This window comes from Magallana gigas, chromosome 2 (genome assembly GCF_963853765.1).
Source record: "Magallana gigas chromosome 2, xbMagGiga1.1, whole genome shotgun sequence".
Taxonomy (NCBI): Eukaryota; Metazoa; Mollusca; class Bivalvia; order Ostreida; family Ostreidae; genus Magallana; species Magallana gigas.
The window spans coordinates 36465867-36490714 of record NC_088854.1 but is presented as its reverse complement, the minus strand read 5'-3'; the positions used below and the strand labels follow the sequence as shown (position 1 = coordinate 36490714).

At 34.9% G+C, this 24848-nt stretch overlaps 2 protein-coding genes across 8 annotated transcripts; one reads left to right on the top strand and one right to left on the bottom strand.

Moving 5' to 3' along the window:
• The first annotated feature begins 721 nt into the window (after window positions 1-721).
• On the top strand, window positions 722-4380 carry LOC105331130 (uncharacterized protein PF3D7_1120000). The gene is made up of 8 exons (XM_011433198.4): window positions 722-1079; window positions 1716-1844; window positions 1934-2028; window positions 2928-3051; window positions 3183-3256; window positions 3343-3593; window positions 3698-3984; window positions 4081-4380. The coding sequence occupies exons 1-8, from the start codon at window positions 734-736 to the stop codon at window positions 4239-4241; spliced, it is 1467 nt and encodes a 488-aa protein (XP_011431500.3). The 5' UTR covers window positions 722-733; the 3' UTR covers window positions 4242-4380.
• A 318-nt stretch (window positions 4381-4698) lies between these two features.
• LOC105331131 (protocadherin-11 X-linked) lies at window positions 4699-23100 on the bottom strand. Of its 7 annotated transcripts, XM_011433199.4 has the most exons (6): window positions 22251-23100; window positions 19882-19987; window positions 6559-9349; window positions 6346-6432; window positions 6119-6221; window positions 4699-5204 (listed from the first exon to the last, which is right to left on the bottom strand). In XM_011433199.4, the coding sequence occupies exons 3-6, from the start codon at window positions 9223-9225 to the stop codon at window positions 4984-4986; spliced, it is 3078 nt and encodes a 1025-aa protein (XP_011431501.3). In that variant the 5' UTR covers window positions 9226-9349; window positions 19882-19987; window positions 22251-23100; the 3' UTR covers window positions 4699-4983. The 7 variants fall into 7 exon arrangements, with proteins under 7 accessions (XP_011431501.3, XP_065932442.1, XP_065932441.1 ...); XM_066076370.1 differs by lacking the exon at window positions 22251-23100 and having other exon boundaries at window positions 6119-6218; window positions 19882-21119; XM_066076369.1 differs by lacking the exons at window positions 19882-19987; window positions 22251-23100 and adding an exon at window positions 14804-14975.
• Window positions 23101-24848: the final 1748 nt, after the last annotated feature.

Here is a 24848-nt window from a genome sequence, read left to right as displayed (position 1 = left end):
GCTTGAATTGGTCTAGGAGTATATGAAAAACAGTTTTCTAAAGCCACTGGATATTTACATTTTGTTGGTACAAAATAAAAGATAGACCACAATCATTCATTACCTTATCAATAAATCTAAACTAAGGTCTGTTCATTTTACCCATTACACATTGTAATTTTGAAGAAACTTTATTACTTTGTGGACCCCCCCCCCCCCCAAGTTTACTCCAAAAAGCAAACAGGCGGAATTTAACATTAATTATCAATGGATATCATCCAAGTTCCCCATAAACCATATTGGTGTTGAAGACTTCAGGTTTAGATATGTGAAGTAATTTGTCAAAATTTCAAAATGACATTTAGAGCTCCCAATGAACGACAACTCTCGGTTTTATTTGGTAAGTCATTTTCTATTCAGAGTTATCATTCTTTCGTACAGGGTAGGTAGATATTCATTTATGAGGTCATGGGCGGATCAAAGGAGGAGGACACCTTGAAATATCAATTTTCTTACATAATCAATCGTAACCCACCCACCCCCGGCAAAATTATATCTCTCGGACCCCCTAGAAAATTTTTCTGGATCTGTACATAAGGTGGTACCATATTTGCTAATCTTCAGAGGCAGATCAATGCATCAAACTATCGGATTTTTTCAACAATAACTCTCTTCTTATTATGACGTCACGCATAAAAGTATCTATGACGTCATAATGACATTTACAGCCTTTGTATGATGACGTCATACATGTATGTCAAAACAGTTAGAGAACTCCATGATGGCGAGCAGCATTGAAGATGTTGTGCGGGATTCTGTCGAAACCCAAACAAACTGTATCGACGACGAAGTAGTGCGGCAAAAGGTCGGCGAGCTGAGAGGGGATCTTAACCAGTTGAATATCAACAACGCCTATCTCCGTTCCGGCCTTCAGACCCAGGGAGAGAAGCTCTTGACGATGGAGGACTACCAGGCCGTGCTGTCGTCAACCATGTCGGAGTTCTTAGGCACCATGTCAGAAATCCGGAAAAAGATACTGGACTACAGGAAAGAAAGCCGCCGGGTCGACCAGGAGATCGGCTCGCTGCGTGAAGAAAAGGGTTAGTTACCGTTACATTTTCGATTTTTCAACACATTCTCATTGCCAAAAAATACAATACACAGGTTTTTATCCGCTACTGTTTGTAACTGGACAGTAAATTGACGCAAATAAAAAAGGTACATCTAACAATTTTGCAAATTGTGACACGCGAAAAAAACACCCCGGATATACGGTATATCCATATCTTTAATATCTTCAGTAAATACTTGATACAATGGAATAAGAAATCATTCTTTGAGTAATAATATGAGTTGATAAAAAATGACAGGGGTGATCAAATCCAATAATGATCACACTCGACCGTGTTTGATCAACTTAAAATATTCAAATAATGATTCCTTATTACTTATATTAATACAATTTTCAGTAATTGAACGCGTACAATTAAATATTCAAATAGTCATTGATGAAATGTATTGGAGTATGTTACAAAATCGATTCTTAGTGTTATCACAGATAAAAGGCACAGAAAAATGTAAATTCATATACATGTATATAGTATGTATGTGTACATATATAAACCCCGGTATCCGAATCGCAGTTGTTTTCTTGCGTCTTCTGAATATATATATTTCATACAAGCATTAAAGCATTAAGCATTAAACATTATAGTAGATTCCTGGTTATATTTTAGCTGTTCTAGCCGAGGAGGAAGAAATGGTTGTCAATCAATGTGTTACAAACGTCCAAGAGGAGAGGGGAGGGGGGTGTATAAAAGAAGCAGACCTGACGGAGGAGGAGAAGTCAGAGCTCCGACTTAACGGTAAAACAAAGGGGGTTTATCTTATTCAGTTTTAATATTTGTTTCGTTAGTGATTAAAATATATATCATGATTTTCTTCATTGTTTTAGATTACACCCGCTACGATCTGTATCGTAAACTTCAATGTCTGAAGGAATTAAAGGAAACTAGTCAGGCCTTGAAAACCTCATACACTCACGAATGGGTAAGTGCTTAAACAAATCATAAACCAGCGCATACCAGCAGAACTTTACAAAGCACACTAATGACACTTTCAAGTAAAGATCTAGTAAATGAAAGACACTAGTTACCATTGTTTGTATGAATTGAGAAATGAATTCATTTTATGATACGGCTTACTGAAAATACATGTAGGGGTATCGTGGCCCAATATCCGTATTTTAGCATACATTTGGAATACACAACGAAAATGTGCGCTTTACACTGTCTTTTTCAATGAAAATGTTTTACAATAAAGTTTATTTTCATACATGATGTAAGTACCCTGGTTTTTACTCGTCCTCGACAGACATAACCTTTTAAACACAGTCATTAAAGTAGATGTATAGGTATTTTGAATTGTAAAATGTATCCGCGGTTATCTTTTAATAGAAATCAAATATAACACCAAGAAAACAATTCATATTTAGAAATATTTACATTTTCCAGTGTCTTTGCCTGTGATAACACTACGTATCGATTTTGTACTATATAACCCAATAACTTCAAATGACGCCAAACTGAGGCGCCAACGGGGTTTGCTTATCTATATTTAAATATTTAATCGTAAAATGGCTTAAAATTATATAAATATAAGTAGTAAGGAATCATTCTAGTAAAAACGGATAAAAAAGTTTACTCAATTAAGGAATAATGAATCAATCTTTGAGATTATGAGGTGATCAAATACGGCCACTCGGTCAGGGGTGACATCATTTAATCAAAGTCATCAAGCACGCACAGTTATAACAGTATAAACCTATTTTCTAAACCTTTATTTCAAGGTACCATGAAAGCATGTAGGTCAGCATGAACACCTCTGACAATACACACCACGCCGTACATGTATAACCTGATAAAGTCATTCCCACTGACATATTTCAGAGCAAAATAAAGGAGGACATCAGAATGTACCGGGAAGAGAGACACCAGTACGAGATGGAGATACAGAGTGTCCATAACACAGCTCTCCAAAAGATGAGGAATCTGCACCTCAAACCAACAAATGGTATCACTACCTTGATTTGGGGTTTTATATTGCAGTATTAGTTACGAATTTGATGGAATACACATTTTTGTACATTTGTTGATTTTTCAGAATGATCATATATTTTCTGATATCTTTTGATTTGTTGGCAGATGAAGATAAAGAATTATTACAGATAATCAAGTATTTGGAAATGAAACGCGAATGTCGGGAAATGAAAGAAAACGTAAGTCATCAACTGGTAAAGATCTTGTTTTGTCTCTAAAAATATCTCTGCACAATCTGATTATGATCTATTTCACGCATCAACAGAACCAAGACTTAGAAATTATGTCCCGAGATATCGAAAATGATATCTCACAATTATTGGACACAAAACGGGTCCTAATGAAGGAGATGGAAGGGTTGGAGCGGGAGGGTCGTTACGGGGAGTCATACGAGCCGGGGGTGAGGCTTCACCGTACTAGCCGCCACACCAACCTCGTGATCCGCGACGAGCAACTGGCCGAGGACACTGCCTCCATCGGGGAACCCGAGCACGTGGGTGGAACACACCTACACAGGTCGGACCAGATTTGCTGTCGTACTTTTTGTTTGTTTGATATAGAAGTTATTCTTTATTGCACCCGCGGCTCTTTTTTAACGACTTTCTCCCTTTTTTCAACAGATGTGCCAAGAACTCTTGCATTGCGATTCCGAGGGAGATGTGGGACGAGGAGGAGCTGAAGGAGCTACAGCGGCTTACCACAAACATAGACAGCGAGGAATCCACCGACGGCTCAGATCTAACTGATGACGTCAGTGTTGAGAACGTCAACATCGATACTCTCGAGGACCAAGTGAAAAAGGCCACCGCTGATGAACAAACATTGGAGGAAGATCGTCTGACAACTAATCCCAAAATGCCAAACCAGGAAGTCCGTCTGCCTAAGCAGATGGATGAAATAGCAACTGGTAAAATAACACGCTATTTGCCCTAACGTGAATTATCTTTATTGAAATGCCTGTCAAATATATTACATATGATTAAATAATTTTTTGATTTGATAGGCAATGGATTGCTTACTAAACTGCGTGCTCGAATGGGGGTACAGGCACGCTCTGGGACCGTTCTGAAACCGGAAGTCACGTCAGAAGATGCAGGTCTCCGACGATCTAGCCTTAGAGATGCAGCTGTAACATTCATGTCGCGCAGACCAAGAAGAAAGTAGAAGTTTATGTTTTAACTTATTTTCTGAGCTTTCCAGTATATCTATAGAATTATTTTTTTATATTCCATTTATAAGTTAACGATAGTTTTACTTGGCATATGTAAATAAATGATGATCGTTGCAATCGATACAAAATACATCTTGGCGTTGTCTCTCTTTGAATAAAATAAAGCATATTGCATGTGTATAACATAGATCATAGACCAGATTCAAGGTGGTTTCGGCAATATTTCATGGGAGTATTCTTGTTCTAAACTGATTTGTTCCCGATCAGTAAAAAAAGACTATTGGGGTCTAATAAGGACACCCCCCCCCCCAAAAAAAAAACCCCCAAAAAACCCGAGTAATGTCTACAAAAATGCGTGTTCTAAGAGTATGTCCAAAAGATTCCGTAAAATACACCTGAAAAATTATATCTTATTCAAAGAATTCTGGCAATGAAATAACACTATTTCCTTTAATTTTTACTTTATTTGTACAAAGCACTTGTTGTCAAACTCAGCAGTTGAACACATATATTTCTAACTGTATAATCATTATACGCAATAACATAAATTATACGAGGTAATTACAATGACATACAAAACAGTATGAGACATAATATATTTGGCACTTTTGTTGCTAACTGTCACGTTGAGTGTCCACTAACAAACAAAATTCACAAATTCATGAAAGATGGTGAGTGTCCTCTCACACATAAGATGTTGAGTGTCCTCTCACACATAAGATGTTGAGTGTCCTCTCACACATAAGATGGGTTTGTCTGTGAATCCTCAGAATGAAATTGTAGCTCGTTGTCCGAGTTGCATGAAAGTCGAGGAGGCCTTGGCGGGATTGCCTCCCTTTGATTATCGCTCCTAGAGTCATGTGTATTCACGTAGTTGATATTTTCGTACTGATTTCGATGTAAACCTTGATCGGGATTCCTTCTAAATTTGAAGGTTCTCCTTGGATGTCTCTCATCTGAAATTATTAATAATCAGTCATAAAATAATTAAATTCATTAATATGTTTGTAACATTTTGTATATTAAGCGTGTTCCTAATATCAAGACCAACCGACCAACTTTTTTCAGAAATTGAGGGGAAAAAAGTGTGTGTTAGGTTAATTAACTTTTTCCCTAAAAAAAATCCGTATATTTAAACGGAAATTGGAACAAGTATTTAAAGCGAGAATTTACATTGGAGGTATTTTCAACCTTTTGGGGTATGGGATGAGAATTTTTAAGGTGGTATGAGACACCTGTTGATATTAATGTGGAAAGGAGTACATAATAATCAAAATACTTCCACCGGTTTAGAATTTTAAAATTTAACAATATTTGACTAAATATATGTTTTTGAAATTTTTGGAAAGGTAAAAATTATAAAAACCACAGCGGGATTCGAACTGGTGACTTTCAGATTCGTAGTTATCGATAAAAATTACTCATCGCGCTACTTTGTTCGATGACAATTTTGGGAAAGAAAACGTTAATAAAGTTATACTTGACTTTATTGTTTTTATTTCGATAGAAAGTACGTCACAATATGTAGGTGTCCCATATCACCTTAATTTGACATATCAACCTAATTCTTGTTTGCGGTGGGGGTGTCTTAAATACTAATAAAACTACTGCTTTAAATGGAAATTAATAAAATGCATTCATATACTACCATGGAGAATTTGGTTTACAACAAAACCAATTGAAGGCATAGTCATATTACAATTTATTAAAGAAGAACTCAATACCATGCTGTTAAGGTTGGGTGGAGCATACCATATTTTGACAAAGCAAAAGGAATAATCTATCATTTACAGGACTCGGTATATATATATACATGTAACTGCAGTCGGCGAATACAGACACAATGAATGTTTGTAGTTTTTATGTTTACCTGATTTGGATAAATGCATAGAGAGATCCAGATCACTGCCCCCTCTACCACTGTCAGACGCAGTTACTTCCCCTGATGAATCACTCATGTTATCTTGTTGCTGCTGATTAAAACAAATATTTATTACTTTAGGCTACTTTAATTTTTCGAAAGTAAAAAGCAAGGAATTTATTTTTTAAAAAAGGCATTGATGGATATCAGTAAAATGTTAACTGTGCACTAATTACCTTATACTGAGATCTTCCCAAGCCATCAACGAACAAAGAGTTCAAGATCTGTGAATTGTCCGGCCTGCTGTAAGAACCACTACCTCTCTAAACAAAAATAAAACAAAACCCCCATTGATATTACATAGTGATTAGACCAATTAACTGCATACATCATCATATATATATACATATGTCTACAACTCCAGTACATGGGAAAGATGGATACCTTACCTGTCCTTGGTCCATAGGGTCACTGTAAAAGATCTGAGTGTTTTCCTCCTCAAACGTGAAGCTGACCCCTTTCTTCTTGCGAGGCGAGTCCACGATGCTGGTCACCTTGTCACTGGGGCTCTTATCCAGGCTGGGAGGAGAGCAGCCATCAAGAGGAGGCACACTATACACCAAGTTGTCTTGGCCTTTGCTTTGGAGAAGTTTTTGATCGTTTCGGCGAAGGATTATTATGACGGTTATGATGACTGCTGACAGTACTATAGTGAGGATGACTACAGCGACAGTGATTATGATGTTCTTTGTTCCTCCATCCTCTAGGACCTGAGGTGTAGGGGGAGGAAGCGTTAAGACAATGGTTAAGTCTTGGAATGAAGATTGCATATGTGAGACATTCATATCACTGACATTAATCCTAAGCTTAAAGGGAGTATTTTTGGTGATTTCGTACGTTCTCTTAAGGTAGATGCTACCGGAGGTTTCTCCTATGGAGAAGACGTCCTTCTCATTACCAGCCGAGATGGAGTACCTAAGTTGGCTGTTAGGTCCAGTTTCATCCAGATCATAAGCCCTAATCTGAGTAACAATTGTTCCAATCTTAGCTAGCTGAGATACGGAGACAGTCTGGTTAGAAAATAATGGGAAGGTAATAAAAGGCTTGTTGTCATTCTGGTCTGCAACATACACCACCACCCGACTGGTGCTGGTCAGCCTTGGGATACCTTGATCTATTGCTACTATGTCAAAGGTGTACTTATTTCTATCCTCTCTATCTAAATTTCTCCTTGTAGAAATGCTCCCTGATGGTAGAATCTCAAATGGCATTTGACTGCTGGGTAGGTTTTTGAAATTTGGATGGAAGTCAAAGAGAATCTTTTGGTTGTCACCTTCATCAAGATCTGAGGCACTGAGAGATCCAACCTTCAACTGTGGTCCCATATTTTCCATAACGAAAAACTGAAACATGGGAACAGTAAATGTAGGTTTATTGTCATTTTCATCGCTTACTGTTAACTGAATTGTAGCAGTTCCAGTTAGTGCAGGATCTCCTTTGTCAACAGCCAAAACCAGAAGAGAATAGGACGATTCATTTTCTCTGTCAAACCTGTAGTTTGCTGTTATAACACCAGTGTCTTCATTGATAGCCAATTTCTCTTTGGATTCAAGAGGAAGAATATATCTTATTTCTGAATTCTGGCCAAGGTCTCGATCCTTGGCAAGGACTTGCGTGACACCATCTCCAAATGCATTGTTTTCTCTAATGGAGGCTTGATACACGGTCTTGTAGAACAATGGGGCATTGTCATTTTCATCAGCAATGGGAACCACAATGGTTGACAAAGTGGATAGCGGAGGAAGGCCTTGATCACTGCATTCAACACTCAGATTGTATTTATCAGATAATTCACGATCAAGAGGTTGACTTATGACCACAATGTAACCCCTGTTAAGAACAGTTTGAAGCTGGAAGTGATCGGAGGCGATTTGACAAGTGACAATTCCATTAGACCCAGAGTCACTGTCTTCTACTGTCACATGGGCAATCACAGTACCGACACTGGAGGACTCACTAATTGCCCCAGTACTCCCTGATAATAAAGTGATACGAACCACTGGTTTGTTATTTTCAACATCAATGATAGAAACACGAACAATGCACTGAGAGACTTTAGGGGGTTTTCCTTGGTCACTAGCATCTACGGTGATGTTGAAACTTTTCTTAGTGTTCTGAGAAAGTTTATTTTTCAAAGTGATCTTGCCAGTAGTTTCATTAATCATGAAGTATTCATTGATTTCTGCTAAGAAACTTTGGCGCACATTAAACTTATAAGCCACTTGTCCATTTGCTCCGATGTCTTTGTCTGTTGCTGTAAGCTGAATCACTTGGAAACCAACGTCTCTGTCCTCCCTCAAGCTGACGTCATAGACATCTCTATAAAACTGTGGAGAATTATCATTCTCATCCCCCACTTCCACATTGACAGTGAGACTTCCAGTCCGAGGGTCTGATCCTCCATCCACTGCCACAATAATCAACTCATAATGATCTATATTCTCTCTGTTGATGGCCGATTTCAGTTTTAACTGTAGGGAGACCCCTTCGCTAGTTTTGGTTGCACTGAAGAGAAATGGAGAATCAGCAGTAATCATGGTGTAACTTTGAATTCCGTTTTGTGATGTAGAGTCAAGATCTAGTGCTTCATCCAGCTGTATGGTGGTTCCTATGACCGCGGACTCAGACAAAGTCTTGTTGACAATGGAGGACGGAAAAGTAGGCATGTGATCATTAATGTCTGTTAGAGTCACTAGCACTGATAAAATCTCAAACCTAGAATATACAGGGGAGTGAGCAGCAACATCAAACTTAAACAGACAGTCCTGATTGAATCCACACTGCTTCTCCCGGTCAATCACAGCGTTGGTTAATAAATCACCAGCTTCATTATCAATTCGAAATAAATCATCAGTCTTGGCTTGGTCCAAAAAACTGTATCGCAGGCTCTGAAAAACTTCTGGTGTCATATTTTTTCGCAAGCCACTTAAACTAGCTACATTTCCAACTAAAGTTGAGACAGGTTCCTCTTCTCTCAAAGTCAAATTTAAAACAATATCACAAGCCCCTGTGGTCACAGTGATTATCAAAAAGTACAGGGAACACAGCACTTCCATTGTAGAACAAACTGTTAACCCCAAGCAGTGTGGCCCTTTTTATCCCTAATGCTCCTGAGTTGCTCAGTCCATGTACGAAAATAGGAGATTCTGTCTCATCAACTATCCATCCCCCGGAGGTTACCTGAAAAATTAGAGAGTGATTAGTCATAGGTAGATAGGTTACAAACATAGATTCTGTCCTATATAATGTCTGTTACAAAAATGAAAAGGGAAAAATGTATCCATGTGTTAAAAAGTAAAATAATCATCATAAATTGCAGCAATGTGAAATACGATGCTGAGTTAGTAATACCCATTGTTTTGTTATAATACCCCATAACATTTGATGATATGATAAGGAATATCGCTTAAACCAAGAGGGAAAATTGAAAACCTTTAGAGACTATCAAATAGGCCTATTCCTCACCCATGGTACGTTTTACTCTAACCCCTGTCCTAAGGTGGTACAAGGTATAGTTCGAGTATGGGTTACCAGAGTGTGTGACCGCGGTATAAAATATCCTAACAAGGGGAAAGCCTGCACGCAAGATATACATAGCACTGCCAGCCCTCGTCACCTGACAACATGCCCAGCTCTGAAGCTTCAAAACCTCCAAAATTTATACAACAAGCTTCCACCAAACATCTTTGATTTACTCTGTGAGGAACATTCCGACCTGATTGAGATCACACCTGAACAACCAGCGATTACCTGGATCGCCTCATCTCACTACCTGGGTGTCACTTTCAATAGAAAATGTGTCAATATCATGTAATAAGAAATTTATCAAGACAGGAGGGAGGTTAATATTTGCTGGTCAAATAGACGGATCATAGATTAAAAGAGAGTCAGTATGAACAACATCCCAGCAGTTCCTCGATTCTCAAACTGTTTGATACAGGTTTATAATAATGCACTTAAATTCATACATGCTCACAAAATTACTTGATTTTATGCTTCGCTGCTGCCTCAAAAACTGATGAAAGGCCTGCAATAATTATGAATTCCACCCTTTCATGTATCATAGAGACAAACTTGGATTATTACATGTTTCTGGGGTATTTTATCAGAGTGCAGATAGCAGGTTTCCACAATAACTGATAGCTCTCTGGCACCGAATTGGACTAGAAGCTTTGAAGAGCCGCATTGTTTACCTTGATGAAAGGTATTGATGTAGATAATAGACAGGCAAGCTGTGAGAGGGACAAACATCCTCTGGGGTCCTGAAACCCAAACTAAACATCCCCCTTACTGTTTCTGTTTAAGGAAATTGTCTTATAAATTAACTGAACCTGTTCTAGTCTCCCAGCAAAGAATGGGTATTACAATATCCTACAACCATTGGATCAATGATATACCAGAATCTTTGCAATCACAAAACACCTATCAAACAATCTTTTTTAATTAAGGTCAATAGAGTGTCATAGAAAATATATAGTATGTTGTTCATGGAAAGGACAGTGCATATCTAATTATTATTTTTTTCTAACCAAAAAACAAGTAACTGAAAAATTTATATTTATTAATTTATTTTATAACTTTAAACTTTTATTCTAATTCTATATATAAAACATTTAAATTGTATGGGTTTTTTTTTCTATAAAATTCAGTAATCATATTATCGCTAATTGATTAAAATCAAACATCTGTATATATAAAATGATTTATCAGTTTACAGATTTTATTTGGATTTGATTATTTTTTCACAGCTATTAATTATTGTTTGAAGATTCTATAAAAAAATATATGAACCAGCTCACAGAAGTTATATTTCTTAATTAAAAGCAGGCACAATTAATTGATTTCAGACACATGTCTCTTACCTTAAGTTTTCTAAAACATATACCAAGTCAGTCAGAAACACTCCAAGTGTGTATGACTACAGTACAATGTCACCCTAAAACTGTCTTGGTAAATAAAAGGAAATATTTTGGCCAAACTTACCAATTCTTACAGAAATTCCCAAACTCTTGAGGCCACTTGTTCCAGTATCACAAATACTAGAGTCAATAAGATAGTGACAGTCCTCAATCAGTAGGGAAAATAGTCCAGCACTTACTCTCCCTCTCCAAGACTCAACCCCCGTGGAACAAGTAGAAAGCTCAGATTTAAAGCCCTCCTCTTTTACAAGTCCACTTGTCAATATTTTCAAATTGGACAACAAAAGGCATCAAAAATCTGTTGTTAACAGTATAAACAAATGCCTTAATGTGTGGACCTCCTTCCCTCTGATTGTCCCAAGTGTTTTATTTACCAAGCAATTAACCACTGCATGTAAATTTCAGTTACTGTCCAGGTGAGAAATATTCCCTCGTACCTGTGGCCACAGGTTACAGGTAATCTAATTTTACACCTTATAAATAAATCACAAAATCAAACCACTATGAATTATATTAGAACAATTAACACCAGGAATTAGCACATTACACAAAAAAAATTGACACATATTGTATACATCAAAGCTTGATCATGCAGTTTTAAATTAACCTGGTAGAAAACCTTAGGGCATGTGAAATTTAATACTGTTTATCTTTGATTCAAATTAAAAACCTTATTGCCTACAATTTTTTTTTAATAAAAGTGTTTACAGCCAATTTTCCTTTTAAAAAACAATTTTTCATATTTTATACAATGTATATATGTATTAATTTCTTTACTTTCAAGGTGATACGCCATATGTCATTTCTGATTCATGTACACCTGTCTTGTGTATAGTACAAAATTTTTACACACAATTACATGCTGACTAATAATTCAGACTGTTGAATTATTATTTAAGAAAAAAAATAATATTAAAACCTCAAAGACACTTGAAATCTGGGACGGTTTGTTCAATAAAACATGCGAGCTAGGATCCATTCCATCCAATACTTTATGTAAACTTTCACATTCTTCAAGATGCTTCTAGTCTACTGTGATATCTCCTTCACCCAACTTGAAGGACTTAAATGGACCTCCAATCAAAACAAAATACTACTGCCATATTCTTTTTAATATTGAATGAATTATTAAATTAATAGAGCTTTGTTGAGACTGTATTGGGCCTTAAGAATTGCTTTCTGGGTGATTTAGTACACTAAGAGGCATACACATGTCAGACTGTTTACTGAAATAAGAACAAGAGAGGCATGGAACTATTGAACATTTACAATAACACTGGACATTCCTATCTTATGAATTTTCTCCAATTGCTGATAACAATACAATTTATATTAAAAATGTCAATGGAAATGTCCAAATAACAATATCAATTTTTCATCAGAATGAATTAAAGAAGCAATAACCTAGAATGTATAATTAAATTCACTTTTGGCTTCTATTGGGGTAATTGAATTACCATTTCATTTGCCTTAATATATATGACATTATCCGAGACATATATACTAATATATAAAACCCTGGTATTCTATACAATATGTAACATCATATGTCAACCAAATTGGTTGTGCAAACAAATACAAAAACCATATGTAACGATGCATAGCAATCACAAAACCCTTCATTAATTATTCAAAGGATAATTAACTTAATCAGTGACAATGAAATCAATGACCAATAAGAATTATAACACATCTCTAAGCTATAGGATGAGAAACCCAGTGCTTACTAAGTCCCATGCTGACTGCCATCCTCATTGATTTTCCAACTCTCTCTTCAGCAGATATTCTTGAATGACCACCTAATTATAAAGCACAGTGGTCAATGCACAGTTGATATTCTTTGGCTGGACAAACTGCTATAAGTTTTTTTTTTGTAATGTGGTCCACATTCGCCCTCCAAACTCTCTCCCCACCAAGTAACAGAGATCTTGTGATCTGCAGCCATTAGTGTAATAAATGGGTGTAACTGGACAATATTCTGTAATGGGCCTGATGTTTGGTGTGACAATGTGTGAAATGGGGTGTAGGGCTCCCCCCTTAGTCCATCTGGGAGGCCTTGTGATGTATCAATCACAGGCTTACAGTAATGGCCATTAGTGACAAACTCTAACCCCTGGTGGTAATTTATGAACAACTAACACTAAGTATAACATAAAAGTTACCCCATAAACATTAGTACTCAGGTGGTCCACAGAGTGCTACTATCAAACTACAAAACAAATGTCCTCATGCAATTTGCAAATTGTGTGCAACAGTCATTTAATACACTGTAACTTCTTTTTATATCTACTTATTTAAACTCGTAATGTGGAGAAAATGCTATGAAATGAATACCCTAATTGAATACATTTGTAGTACATGCACACATTTCACTAGCTTTAATTAATATAATGTTCAATTAACTAATTCACTTTAAAATTTGCTCTCTCTCTTTCTCTCTCTCTCTCTCATTATTTTTAAAAATATTTGTGTAGAAAAAATAAATTGATCCATTTTTCTTTGATTTTTACAATATCTTTAAAAATTGGAGAAAATTCATCTCAGAAAAACTAAATCTATTTTAAAAAAATTGAATAATAGGTACATGTACTAAGTATAATTCTTAAACAATCATTTCTGTCAAAGTTTGTGTTCATGCATGTTTTCACACAAAACACTATGTACTTCCCCTTTGGCTAATATAGCTGCAGAGGTGAAAAGTATCTTTAACTGTCTTTCAATTATTTAACTACTTCATTCTGATTTTCACACATTCTCTACAGTAGATAGGAATCATGTATTCCTGTGTCCACAGGTTTTTGATCTCTGGCCCCGGGCCTTTGATGCCTATACACATTACCTTTTTGATCTGGCTTTTCTGTTTGGTGTGAGTTATTTCCCCTAGATTTTCAAAAGACCACTGCCCAGTGATCTAGCTCTTCATACACAGTTTATGTTTGTGTGGTAATCTAGTAATTCTTTGCAAACACAGAGTAAGAAAAGACAGGGATTACTGAATTTGTTTGAATTAGTGTGTGTAAATTAAATCAACTGCTATTAAGCCAATAGTTTAAACAAATAAGGATTAACATGTCCATTCAGTCTAACATGTTGTCTGTCACACGACAATGTTAAAAATTGATAATCAACTTAAGTCAAGTAAACAAATTTCTAAGATATAATATGCTTTAAATCCATATAAAAAAATAAAGTCATCAGATGCATGCATTGACAGAAATTAACAACAACGATCAAACAAAAACACCAATTATAAATATTAAACTGAAATGAAAATCATCATAACAACAATAAATACCCTGCCATTCTGAAACATTTTTTTTTAAAATCATATTTATGTGAATTTATTTTTTGCTACAGATCATTGTAATCATTATATATATTTTATAGGGCATCTAAGGTGCAATGCCAATTATTTTACAAACCTCAAAAGCCGAATCAATCCCAGAACACACATTAAATTTAAATTTTTCTCCCGAGTCAGTGAAATGAAAGACTTCAAACAAATGTGAAGCACTTGACCCTGAGCTAACAAAGTTAACTCCCCTTTTCTAATCAACTGCCGGAGGCTGAGAGTTGATCTGTATCATCCCCCAAACCCTGAGACATTCAGAATCAAATGTCCAAATATGGCTATCCCGGGGTGCCCACACAATGCTGCTTTGTGCCAGTGTTTTGATAAATCTACCTCCTATCAGCACACACAAAATACACTAACCTGAAGATTTTCTACCCAATTACAAACAGACAATTCCTGTCCAGTGGTTCTACATAGTCTGCTATCAATGGACACTAAGCCCTCTTCTAGACAGCCTGTCAGTCGGACTTAATTTTCATTAACAGTAAATCAGGCAGGCTATTTTAACAAATATCTGAAAACTTTTGGTTAAATGGAGCAATGGGAGTTACCAAGGCAGTGTCAAAAGTAGCTAAGTGCTCTCAGCTTTCTTTAAATATTTTCACATCTCATTAAATTTCCCTCTCACAAACAAGGTTTTACTCTTTAGTCTTTTGATCTTTAATGATGTTATAAGTTGCTTGTCTAAATTTTGATGTCAAAGCCCCCATAACATGTCTTTTTTTAAAAAACATCATTCATTCTTAAAAAAATAATTATATTTACATTGATTTATACACAATGTACTTTATGTATGTCAACAATAAGGTAAACAAGAAGTCATAAATTACCTTAAAATTTCACACAAAAATGAGATAGACAGCAAAATACCAGGGTTATCTCTTTTTTGGTAAACTGTAGATCTATATCTTCCATCCCTTTCAATTGAAAGTAAATAGGCAAAAGCTGGACAAAGCAAGTTTAATTGAAAGTCTGTGATAATACATGTAATGCATTCAGTGGCATTAGACATACTGGTAAATGGGATTCTCTTGCACTATCATAACATAAACAAGCATAAAAATAAAATTTAATTTAATGATGGATACATAATTTTTTTTGCTTCTAAATAGAAGAGCACTGATTTTGGATTTTCACAAATAATTTTTAGGACTTAGATACATTTAAGCATAGATATACTAGTAATCGATGGTAAAAGTGTAAATTGAAAATCAATTTCAATCTTCTAGATCTGAGTGACCAACCTCAGCTGCTGATATGTGTCAAAATGACTGAAGTCCAGTCAAGCTGTGAGCATCAGTGCTCCTGTCAAATTAGTCTATGATTCAGTTTTTGAGAAAAATCTCAATGTTATCACTAAACCATCTTTAAAACCATCCATTTTTTTCTATATAGACGAAGCTTCCAGCTGCCTTATAAGGTGTTAAACTTGCTGTAGTCCTGCTTAGTATGACATTGTAATTACTCATCTAAATGGGGACCCTGTCAAATTCCCCAAAAGCATATACCTTTAAAATGGAAAGGATTTTAACACAACCAATTCATCATGTATGAGATAAAAGAGGAGAGGTGTGAGGCGGGCTTTTGGTACAAGGACTGTGTGTGTCCATGAGTCACCGATCATGGATCCCCTCGCTGTTTCCCTCAAATATCTGGCAGTGTGAACTAGTCTAGATTCCCTCTGGCCCTCAACATATAGCTGTTACCACAACCTTGGTCTGAACCATAAGTGTCTCCTATCCTCTGGTCTCAAGCAGGGAAAGTAATTATTCCTTGTCACTTACAGCTAACTATGATGACTTGGTGACCGTAATCTAATATTCAACATCTTTGAACAAATTTAAACACACGGTAGTGCTTCAACCTCAGGCAAAATAAATTCTTATAGAAAGATCCAATACCTAGAAGTGTAGGTTTCAAATTCACAAGTTTAAGTAAGCTAGGACACAAGTTTTTAAATTTCTTTTTTTTTTTGGACAAAGAAAAAAGAGAGCATTGATTACAAAAGTTACAAAAAATAAAATGGATAAGGGTTAATGCTACAATTTCATCAGAATGAAACTGCATTGATCAAATATATTTGTCATACAAGGGTTTCTTGCTAATGCTTCTTTGTCACCATATTAGAGACGGATGGATGTTAATCTCGGGAACAAAAAAGTTTAATGGGGGTAAAACTAGATATTATCATCTCCAATATGTCAATACCTGTCTTTTGTGGTCTTTTAAAATATGGCCTCTTTCAATTGTGCCCCTCAATTTCAATTTCTTAAACCAACTGGGATATTGAAAACAAATCATCATAAATCTTTGGCGTTCACTGTGGGTTGGCTTTATTTGTTAGTTTGCTTTTAACTCATAATCCAGATTCCACAAACACTTGTTTAAGCCATAACAAACAACCCTTTCTTAAGTTTTGGATGGTTCAGTTATAGTTGGACAAGGTAGCCACATAAATTTGTCATCTAAGGGAGGGGATTGGTCCAGTCTTTTATAAACTGGTGCCACTGAGCCTCTGATTGCCCACAACTCCACTTCTCCTGTAACATACATTGTCAAGGAGATCAGGCTCTAGTACCGGGTATATGTATCATAAGGCAGCTGGTGCTCCTTAACACCATTGACTGCTAGGAAAACTACAAATACTCAGTAAACCACTTTAATATTGCTAGCATCATAAACTTCGAATTCTCAAATTATTTCTTCCATCATGAAAACATACGATATTATTGAGAAAAGTACAATCACTTTATTAATTGCACTAAATAGAAAAATGATATACAAAATTTGTTTACAAAACACACTTTACATTAAATAGTATTGCATTATTTTGCCCGTTTTACAAATTTATCCCTTGCGTCAAGGTGGGTATGACTGAATTATGACTTTGTCATTCATTACAAATAAATGAAATAAGGTTTCAAAAATGTTTTGGCAAATCTTACGACCGACTGAAAATTTTTTTTTTGAAAGGATTTTTGACTGAAAATCGTTGATTTCCATTTATATCCAATTTTGAAAATATTTTCCTCCCTGTGCACATTTTTTCCTATAATCTTTCTGAAGTTTGTTTTATTTACAATCGATGCATAATATTTGGATTGAATAAACCCAGTCAATTGGGGACAACACCAAATGTTCCCTAGCTTGTATTAAAATGCTCATGATGCATTTGCTTGTTTTTGTGTCCCGATATAGAAATTTTTTAAATTTATTTTTCATGCTTCTATCTTTGAAAGGAGACCGATTCTGCTGGTGTAAAAAGGTGAAAGTCTTTCTAAAATAATTGGTTTGTATGGAAAATTATTTGATATGTCTTGACCCAAAAAATTGTAGTTTCAAGCAGCTTTAATTAATCATTTTTATCAGGAATATTTTATTTATTGTACATATATTCATACAAAACTCCAGCACAGAGGATTTTGTCTCCTTTCATACTTAAAATCAAGTCCACATTGAACTGGTACATTAGCTGATTAATGTAACAGATTAAACCTAAAAAAGGATCACAGAGTGTCAGTTTTATGAAGTGGGTGGCACTTGGATTTTTGATTGGAGTGGTGGCTGCCCCTGACAACAGGTGGTGCCTGCAAGAAGCATGGCTAATGTAACAAGCCAGTCAGGCCTGAAAGTCAGCCATTAGTCCTTTAATACAGAAATTGAAGAAATCTCATAAAGTCACTGAGGCCTGCTTTAATCACATGCAACCTGTTCAATATAGCTACCTGGGATATTCATGTTGGCTTTTTGATGGCCAATTGTTACAGATTATAGATGTAAATTGTTTCATGGCTTAAGTTGCCCACTGATTCGAATAAAATTCTGTTTAACAAGAAACCACGCATGGTTGTAGATCTACAATTCTTTACTTGTCTACACAGAAATAATAATATCATAAGCAGGTTTAGTGAGGGCAACAAAAAATAATGATAAATATGAACATGATCCTGTATTAAAGCCTACCAATTATCGTCTTTCATAGCATAGTTTTTATCAGAAATATTTTTACCAATAAAATCTGAGTTGAGCTCTTTGAAACACTATACCATAATTACAATCATAAAACATGAAGTATATAAGGCTGTTGGTATTGATTAAACAAAACTAAACTCAAAATGGCATTAAATGAAACTGAGAGAGTACAAGTCCTAAAATGATACCTGTAATATCATCCATAAAGTCTGCTTTCATGCAGTTTTAGCATTATGCCAAATTTCCTGTAAATGTCAATAGATATTTGGACTCTCTGCTAATAACCTATCATAAAATATCAATATCTGAAAATGATTATTGAAAATAGCAAATTGGCATTTCCTCTGACTGATTAATTAAAGCAGAGTTGTTAAAGCAGCTACATAAGTTCAGTTTTAAAGTATATCACTGGTTTAAGTGTTAATGGGGCTTAGTAATGACATTGATAACAATGAGTTATCCCCCCCTGCTGGGTGACCACGATTTAATTAAATTCTGACGGTCACTCTGACAGGAGGACCTACACTTCCATAGATAATCCTTTCACTCTCTCTAATTTAATCAACTCATATTCTCCTACAGGTACTCGGGTATCCATGATAATGACAACTATTCTAGACATCATTCATGAAAGAAAGCCTCTTGTCCAGCACAACACGTTACGTAGTACTTTATATGTACTTGTAATTTACCAAACCTAGCTGTGTTAAAGTAGAGAGCTTGACGAAGACCGTGTCAAATTCATTTTTGTACAATTTGAGTATTTTGATTTGTGCAATTAAAAAAAGATATTAAAACAGAAAGAAAAACAGTTTCTACAGAAACAATTGTGTTGCTGGTTTATCATCAAAGCATGCAGACTGCATGAGATATAAATCAGTAATCGCAAAAATGATTCAACTATCGAAGAATACAAATAAATACTGTATTTTAAGAATCAAATGTTAAGTAGTCATACAATTTTTTTTATATACATGTACTAAAAATTACTTGTGAAATTGAAAATAAATATATACAAAAATTAATGCAGCAAATGTATAAACTTGATCCCAGGTTATTTAAACATTAATTTTGTGTGAGATTATATTAGTGTATGATTTAGTGTATTGTAATTTATTGTTGTTTGGCATTTTACATGGTACAATATGTACATGCATGAATTCAATTTTTGCAGAGCACCCAAAATTTATATTCTTAACATATAATTGGTAAAAATAGAGTTCTTAAACACCCATCAGGGTACTGGGTAGTTCAACCAGAAATAGATATACCGGTAGTTTCTTAATTCCCCAACAATTAAACATTTAAAGTTTTATTAAAAAAAAACGATTCAACAGCTATTATATACATCCATAACCATTTAACAAATTTATCAATGGGCAAAGGTAATCTTAAAAAATCATTGAAAAATTTAAACATCATTCATATAATCCTTTCATCAGTATTAATGAAAAAATAAAACTTACCTGGATAACCAATGATTAAAGTGTTCCTATATCTCTGAAGCTATCGACAGTGATTTAAATTCTGGGTGAAACCATGTGATTCTCTGGGTATTCAGCGCAAGGTGATCTGTAAATTGTAAGAGACTTCTGATTAAGACGTGTGGTATTGCTGTTGGAGGCATGCAAGATGTAAACACATTATTTTCGTTTGATACTTGGGTGTCACTTGATCAGAAGAGTGATTTTCTTCCTATAAAAATTGTGTGTTTTTCAGCTCATATTTTCAAATCATTTGTGCAATTTTGCCTTGGTTCGCTAACCAGCTGTCAAACATTATCGTAAAATCAGAGGCATCTTTTCAATAACTTGTCATCGTTGGAATTTCCGAGACAGATTTCTGAGCTCCACCCGTTGATTGGGCTATAGGCATCACTGCCTGCTCAATTGCAAGTTTTTATATCACACTTCACAGTGAAAATTTAAAGATCAAACAAACTGTTCAGAACATTTTTGACAATTTAATTGGACTTCAAACATCTCCAATACATATAAAGTTGACAAAGATGCTCTGAAAAACAGATTTGATTCATGCTCTCATTCCATCAAATCCACAGATAAATGTACAACAAACCTGTCAACATACATGATCTCTAAAGTACCTCAGTTACGTCAAAAATTCAACTTAAAGATATTTAAAAACAGTCATTTACGGCTACACAGATGACAAGTAAATAGAAGATTAGGAGTTGTCTTTCAGTAACAATAGCTAGAGAAAGCTTAGGACCAGGAGATCTGTTGATAGCATCAGTTTGGGTGTCCACCTCCTAGCATGCCTGTCTGGGGTCACCTCTGTTACTGACCAGCTCACTTTGACCACTTAGTGTCCTCAATGCCAGATACACATATAGGCCTAATTGCTGGGTAAGCATGATATATCCTTTAATGATCCCAGCAGTTTGACCACAGTGTGACTCTGTTGGTCAGTCTGGCCTATGATATAATCCTTCATTAATCTGGCCTATAGATACAGGGTTAACTTCTCAAATAAAATATGATATACAAGTCTATGTTAGAATAGTCCATTCAGGGTTGCTACTCAGTGTATTACCTTTCTTGGTTCATTTTCCATGATTACAAAGACTGTGCAATTGACAGTAATTTTCAGTATGAGACACATGTACCGGTATATCCGATATAATAGCTGTATGGTACATAGTATACATTGTAGCTGTTACACAGTGGACAACAATTTAGCTAGTCCAGGTTTTTCTGTCATCCCATGTACATATATCAGGACTCTATATTGTATGTGATGAACAGCCTAACATCTACTGTATTTCTATTGACTCAACTTGGACAAGTTGGAAATTCAGAATTTTTCTTTAAATAAATTTAAAGAGGACTGCAGTGCATATTAAACAGAGAAATCAATAAAACACAATTATTCATTATACTTGTAATTTTTCAAGCACTTCCTCTCTCTATTATGAATGTGGAGAATATACACTTTAACATTTATAAAAGTGGACGATGGTTGACCTAGGGTAGTGTTTACACAAGGCCACAAAACATGTGGAAGCCAGTCATCAACGTTTTGTCCGATTTTCTTTAAACTGGGATCAGAAGGGAGATCAGTCTCCCTTCCTCTGAACTTTGTTATCCCCCTTCCTCACCTGCCCAACGCGACATGGGCTAATTGGAAAGTAATACTATAGGTAAACATTCAGTGTTGACATTGTAAACAATCAATCTGAAAAATACAGAGGATCTGTCAGTCAGTCAGAGATGCTCATCGTGGAATAATCATGTCAAAAATCACCTCTTGCCTCCTGAACAGTCGCCCACATCTGCATGGCTTTGTGTGGCTGATAATGGCCATACAAAACATCAGCATCACAGTTTCCAAAAGTTAATTATTTAATCCCTAATATATGAGATTTGAATTTAAACTGCAAATGCCAGGAATTAACATCCGCATGTATAAAAACGCAATAAGCAACTCGCTCGGATTTTAAAATTCAATTTTCTAGCAACTTTACGAAATTATAACAAATAATGAAGCTCCCCATTTTATAGTCTTGTGATTTGATACAAAACAGCAGAATCACAGAATTAATTAAGGTCTTCATACAAATAAGGAATTTATAGTATCTTATTTGAAGTCTGCTTGAGAGAACAGACTTTTTTAATTTTTTCTCCTGTCTATCAATTAATATTAATTGCCACATGCACTTTGTATTAATGAATGAAGTGGTGAATATCTGTTTACGAACAATCTAACAGTGGACCATAAACTGACTTTACAAAATAAACTTCAACTGTATTGAAACAAACAAAAACAAAACACTTAAAATGAGAAATTATATACCTTTGAAATCATGCAAACTTACCTGTATAATCAGAGGAATGAAATGGTGTCCTCATCACCTAAACAAATCTATCAGAAGAATGCTCCTTAAAAAGTATGAGAATATGTTGCCTGTAATATCATTCAGTGAATTAACAACAAGCTATTGGATCTGTATCTGCTGAAAATATCATCTGTCTACACAATAAAACATTTACATCTTTTTCTAAACAAGAATCAGATAGAAAGTGCTCAGCGGTTTTTCCATGGCTATATGTACCCTGAGGCTAGTCATAAATAGTTTTCTTTTCTAATGACTTAAACTTCTCTACTTTCATAAGATTGTGTGATAAAATTAACAAACTATCATCCATTGTGTATACAAATCAAATTAGACCAGGGGGCATAACTGTCTGATTGTGTGGGAGTGATGTCCCTTGTTGAAGTCAATTGCATACATGCTGGAATCTGTTTGATGTTTTATAGTTCACACTTTCTTCTTGTTTGGTCACACCTCTGTCCAAATCTGAGCTTTAACCTCACAGACTTAAAGATCTTAAAACCTGATAAATCTGATCACATTGGTGCAATTTCAAGATGATGTCTGGGAAAATACAAATCTCGAAAACCTTAATCCCATAAATTTGACAATTTGTTCTCATTTAAAGTCATGATGATTTTGAAAATAAAATGTTCAATCCAGACATTAATAATTAAATCAGATTGAAACACTCACTTATGAAATCTTGTTATTTTGTGCAAATAGATTTAAAAACCACCAGCATCAATATAGAGAAGTTCCTTGTATGTTTTCCTTTATTTTACATGGACTGTTACATGTATCCTGAATCAAAGGTCAGAGAGTGAATGCACTTTAAGGGTCCTCGACACCCCATGACTTTTACTTTTTACGATAGTACACTGTATGTCACAACATGGCGATCTCAATCCATTTTGAACATAATTATTGCCAAAAGTGGGTGTCTATGTAGCGCAATGGGTATAACATCTGTATACTAAATCGCAGGTCCCAATTAAGTTCAAATCCAGCAGGTACTTATGTTTTTGTGAATATTTATAAATTTTAAGAAATTGATTTTTTTCCCATACATTAAATTTTTTCCTGTCATTTTCAAGTCAAGCAAATGTTAGAATACGTACCATATATCTAAGAATATAGAAGATTATAGGGTTGCATGCAAAACTTTTTCCAAAGGTGTGGAGAACCCTTAAATTCATCTCCATAAGTGCTACTTTCAGTCATATATTGATAAATACTCCTTCTGTCAACAGAATTATCATTTTAACTTTAAAAAGTGGAGAGGATTCACAAAACATGCTGTACATGTCTCCTTTCCAGAGTTTGGTTTTCTTATAATAGGACAATTATAAGTATGATGTAAACATATCAAGAGCATTTCTATGTGTCTTTGATTATACATATGCATCCATCTTGAATACTATTGCCCAAAATATAACAGCATGTATATCAAAAGTATTGGCCTGGATTTCATTTTATTTGTATCTTGATAGGAAAATTTTGTCATGGTGTGTGTATAATGATATAAGAATTCATGCGAACTTCTGACAGCAAGAGAGATAACTCTCATATGGTACAGTTGAGGCAGTTGATGTGTTAAATATTACACAACTAAAGGAGATTGCAGTTTGATACTACAAATATATCATAATATTTGATTACCTCATAACATTCATATATATTATATATATTGATTCCCTACTTCTTAATTTTAAAATATGATTATCAGCAATTGTATGATAAAATATTAAAATAGTCATTAATGAAATGTATTGGACAAAACATTATAAAATTGATTCATAGTCTTTTCACAGACAAATACTGTACACTGGAAAATGTAAACATCATAGTATACTGGCATGTGTAATCCGTTGTTTCTAAAAAGCTATTTAAAACCATATATTGCACTTTGTTTTTGTGGAAATTGATAAAATGCATGTCCTGTTACTTTTTAACAGTGAACTTTCAAACCCTGCAAACTATATTATTAAGTCATATAAAACTAGAACTGTCCTAATGGGACTAAAACCCCCGCAAGGCTAATTTCAAATGGGACAAATAATTGAATTGAATAATAAAGGTTTGGAATACATACAAAAAAAAAAAAATTCTAGAATTGTAAAAAAAAAAAAATTTGTTAACAAAGAAAAATTAGAATCAAAATGTCAGAATTTCACTGTAAATACATATCCATAACAGTAATACATTTACAAATGTTTGTATCTGGTGATATTTTTTTTTATTTAATTGATTTAAAGAAAATCCAACAAAATGACAATAACCCCTCCTTTTGCAGTAAATGGAAATACCGGTAGCCAAGCAATGCTCTTCTGTTGATAAAACTTTCAATATCTTTCTAATAGGAGTCTTGACAGATGCAATTAGTTGTTTCAAATTTTCCTCACTTTCTCCTAAACGGGGGTGAATATTTCCCTGTATAGTAATTTCTGAATGGAGAAAAGATGAACAAATATCCCATTAAAGATCTCCATATTGGTTTTATTGGTTTTAGTTCTTGTGAATTTTTCCAAGTGAAAAATGATGATGTGTTAATGAAGATATGTTGGATATTTTCCCTTTCATCGATTTAAATAGCTTGTC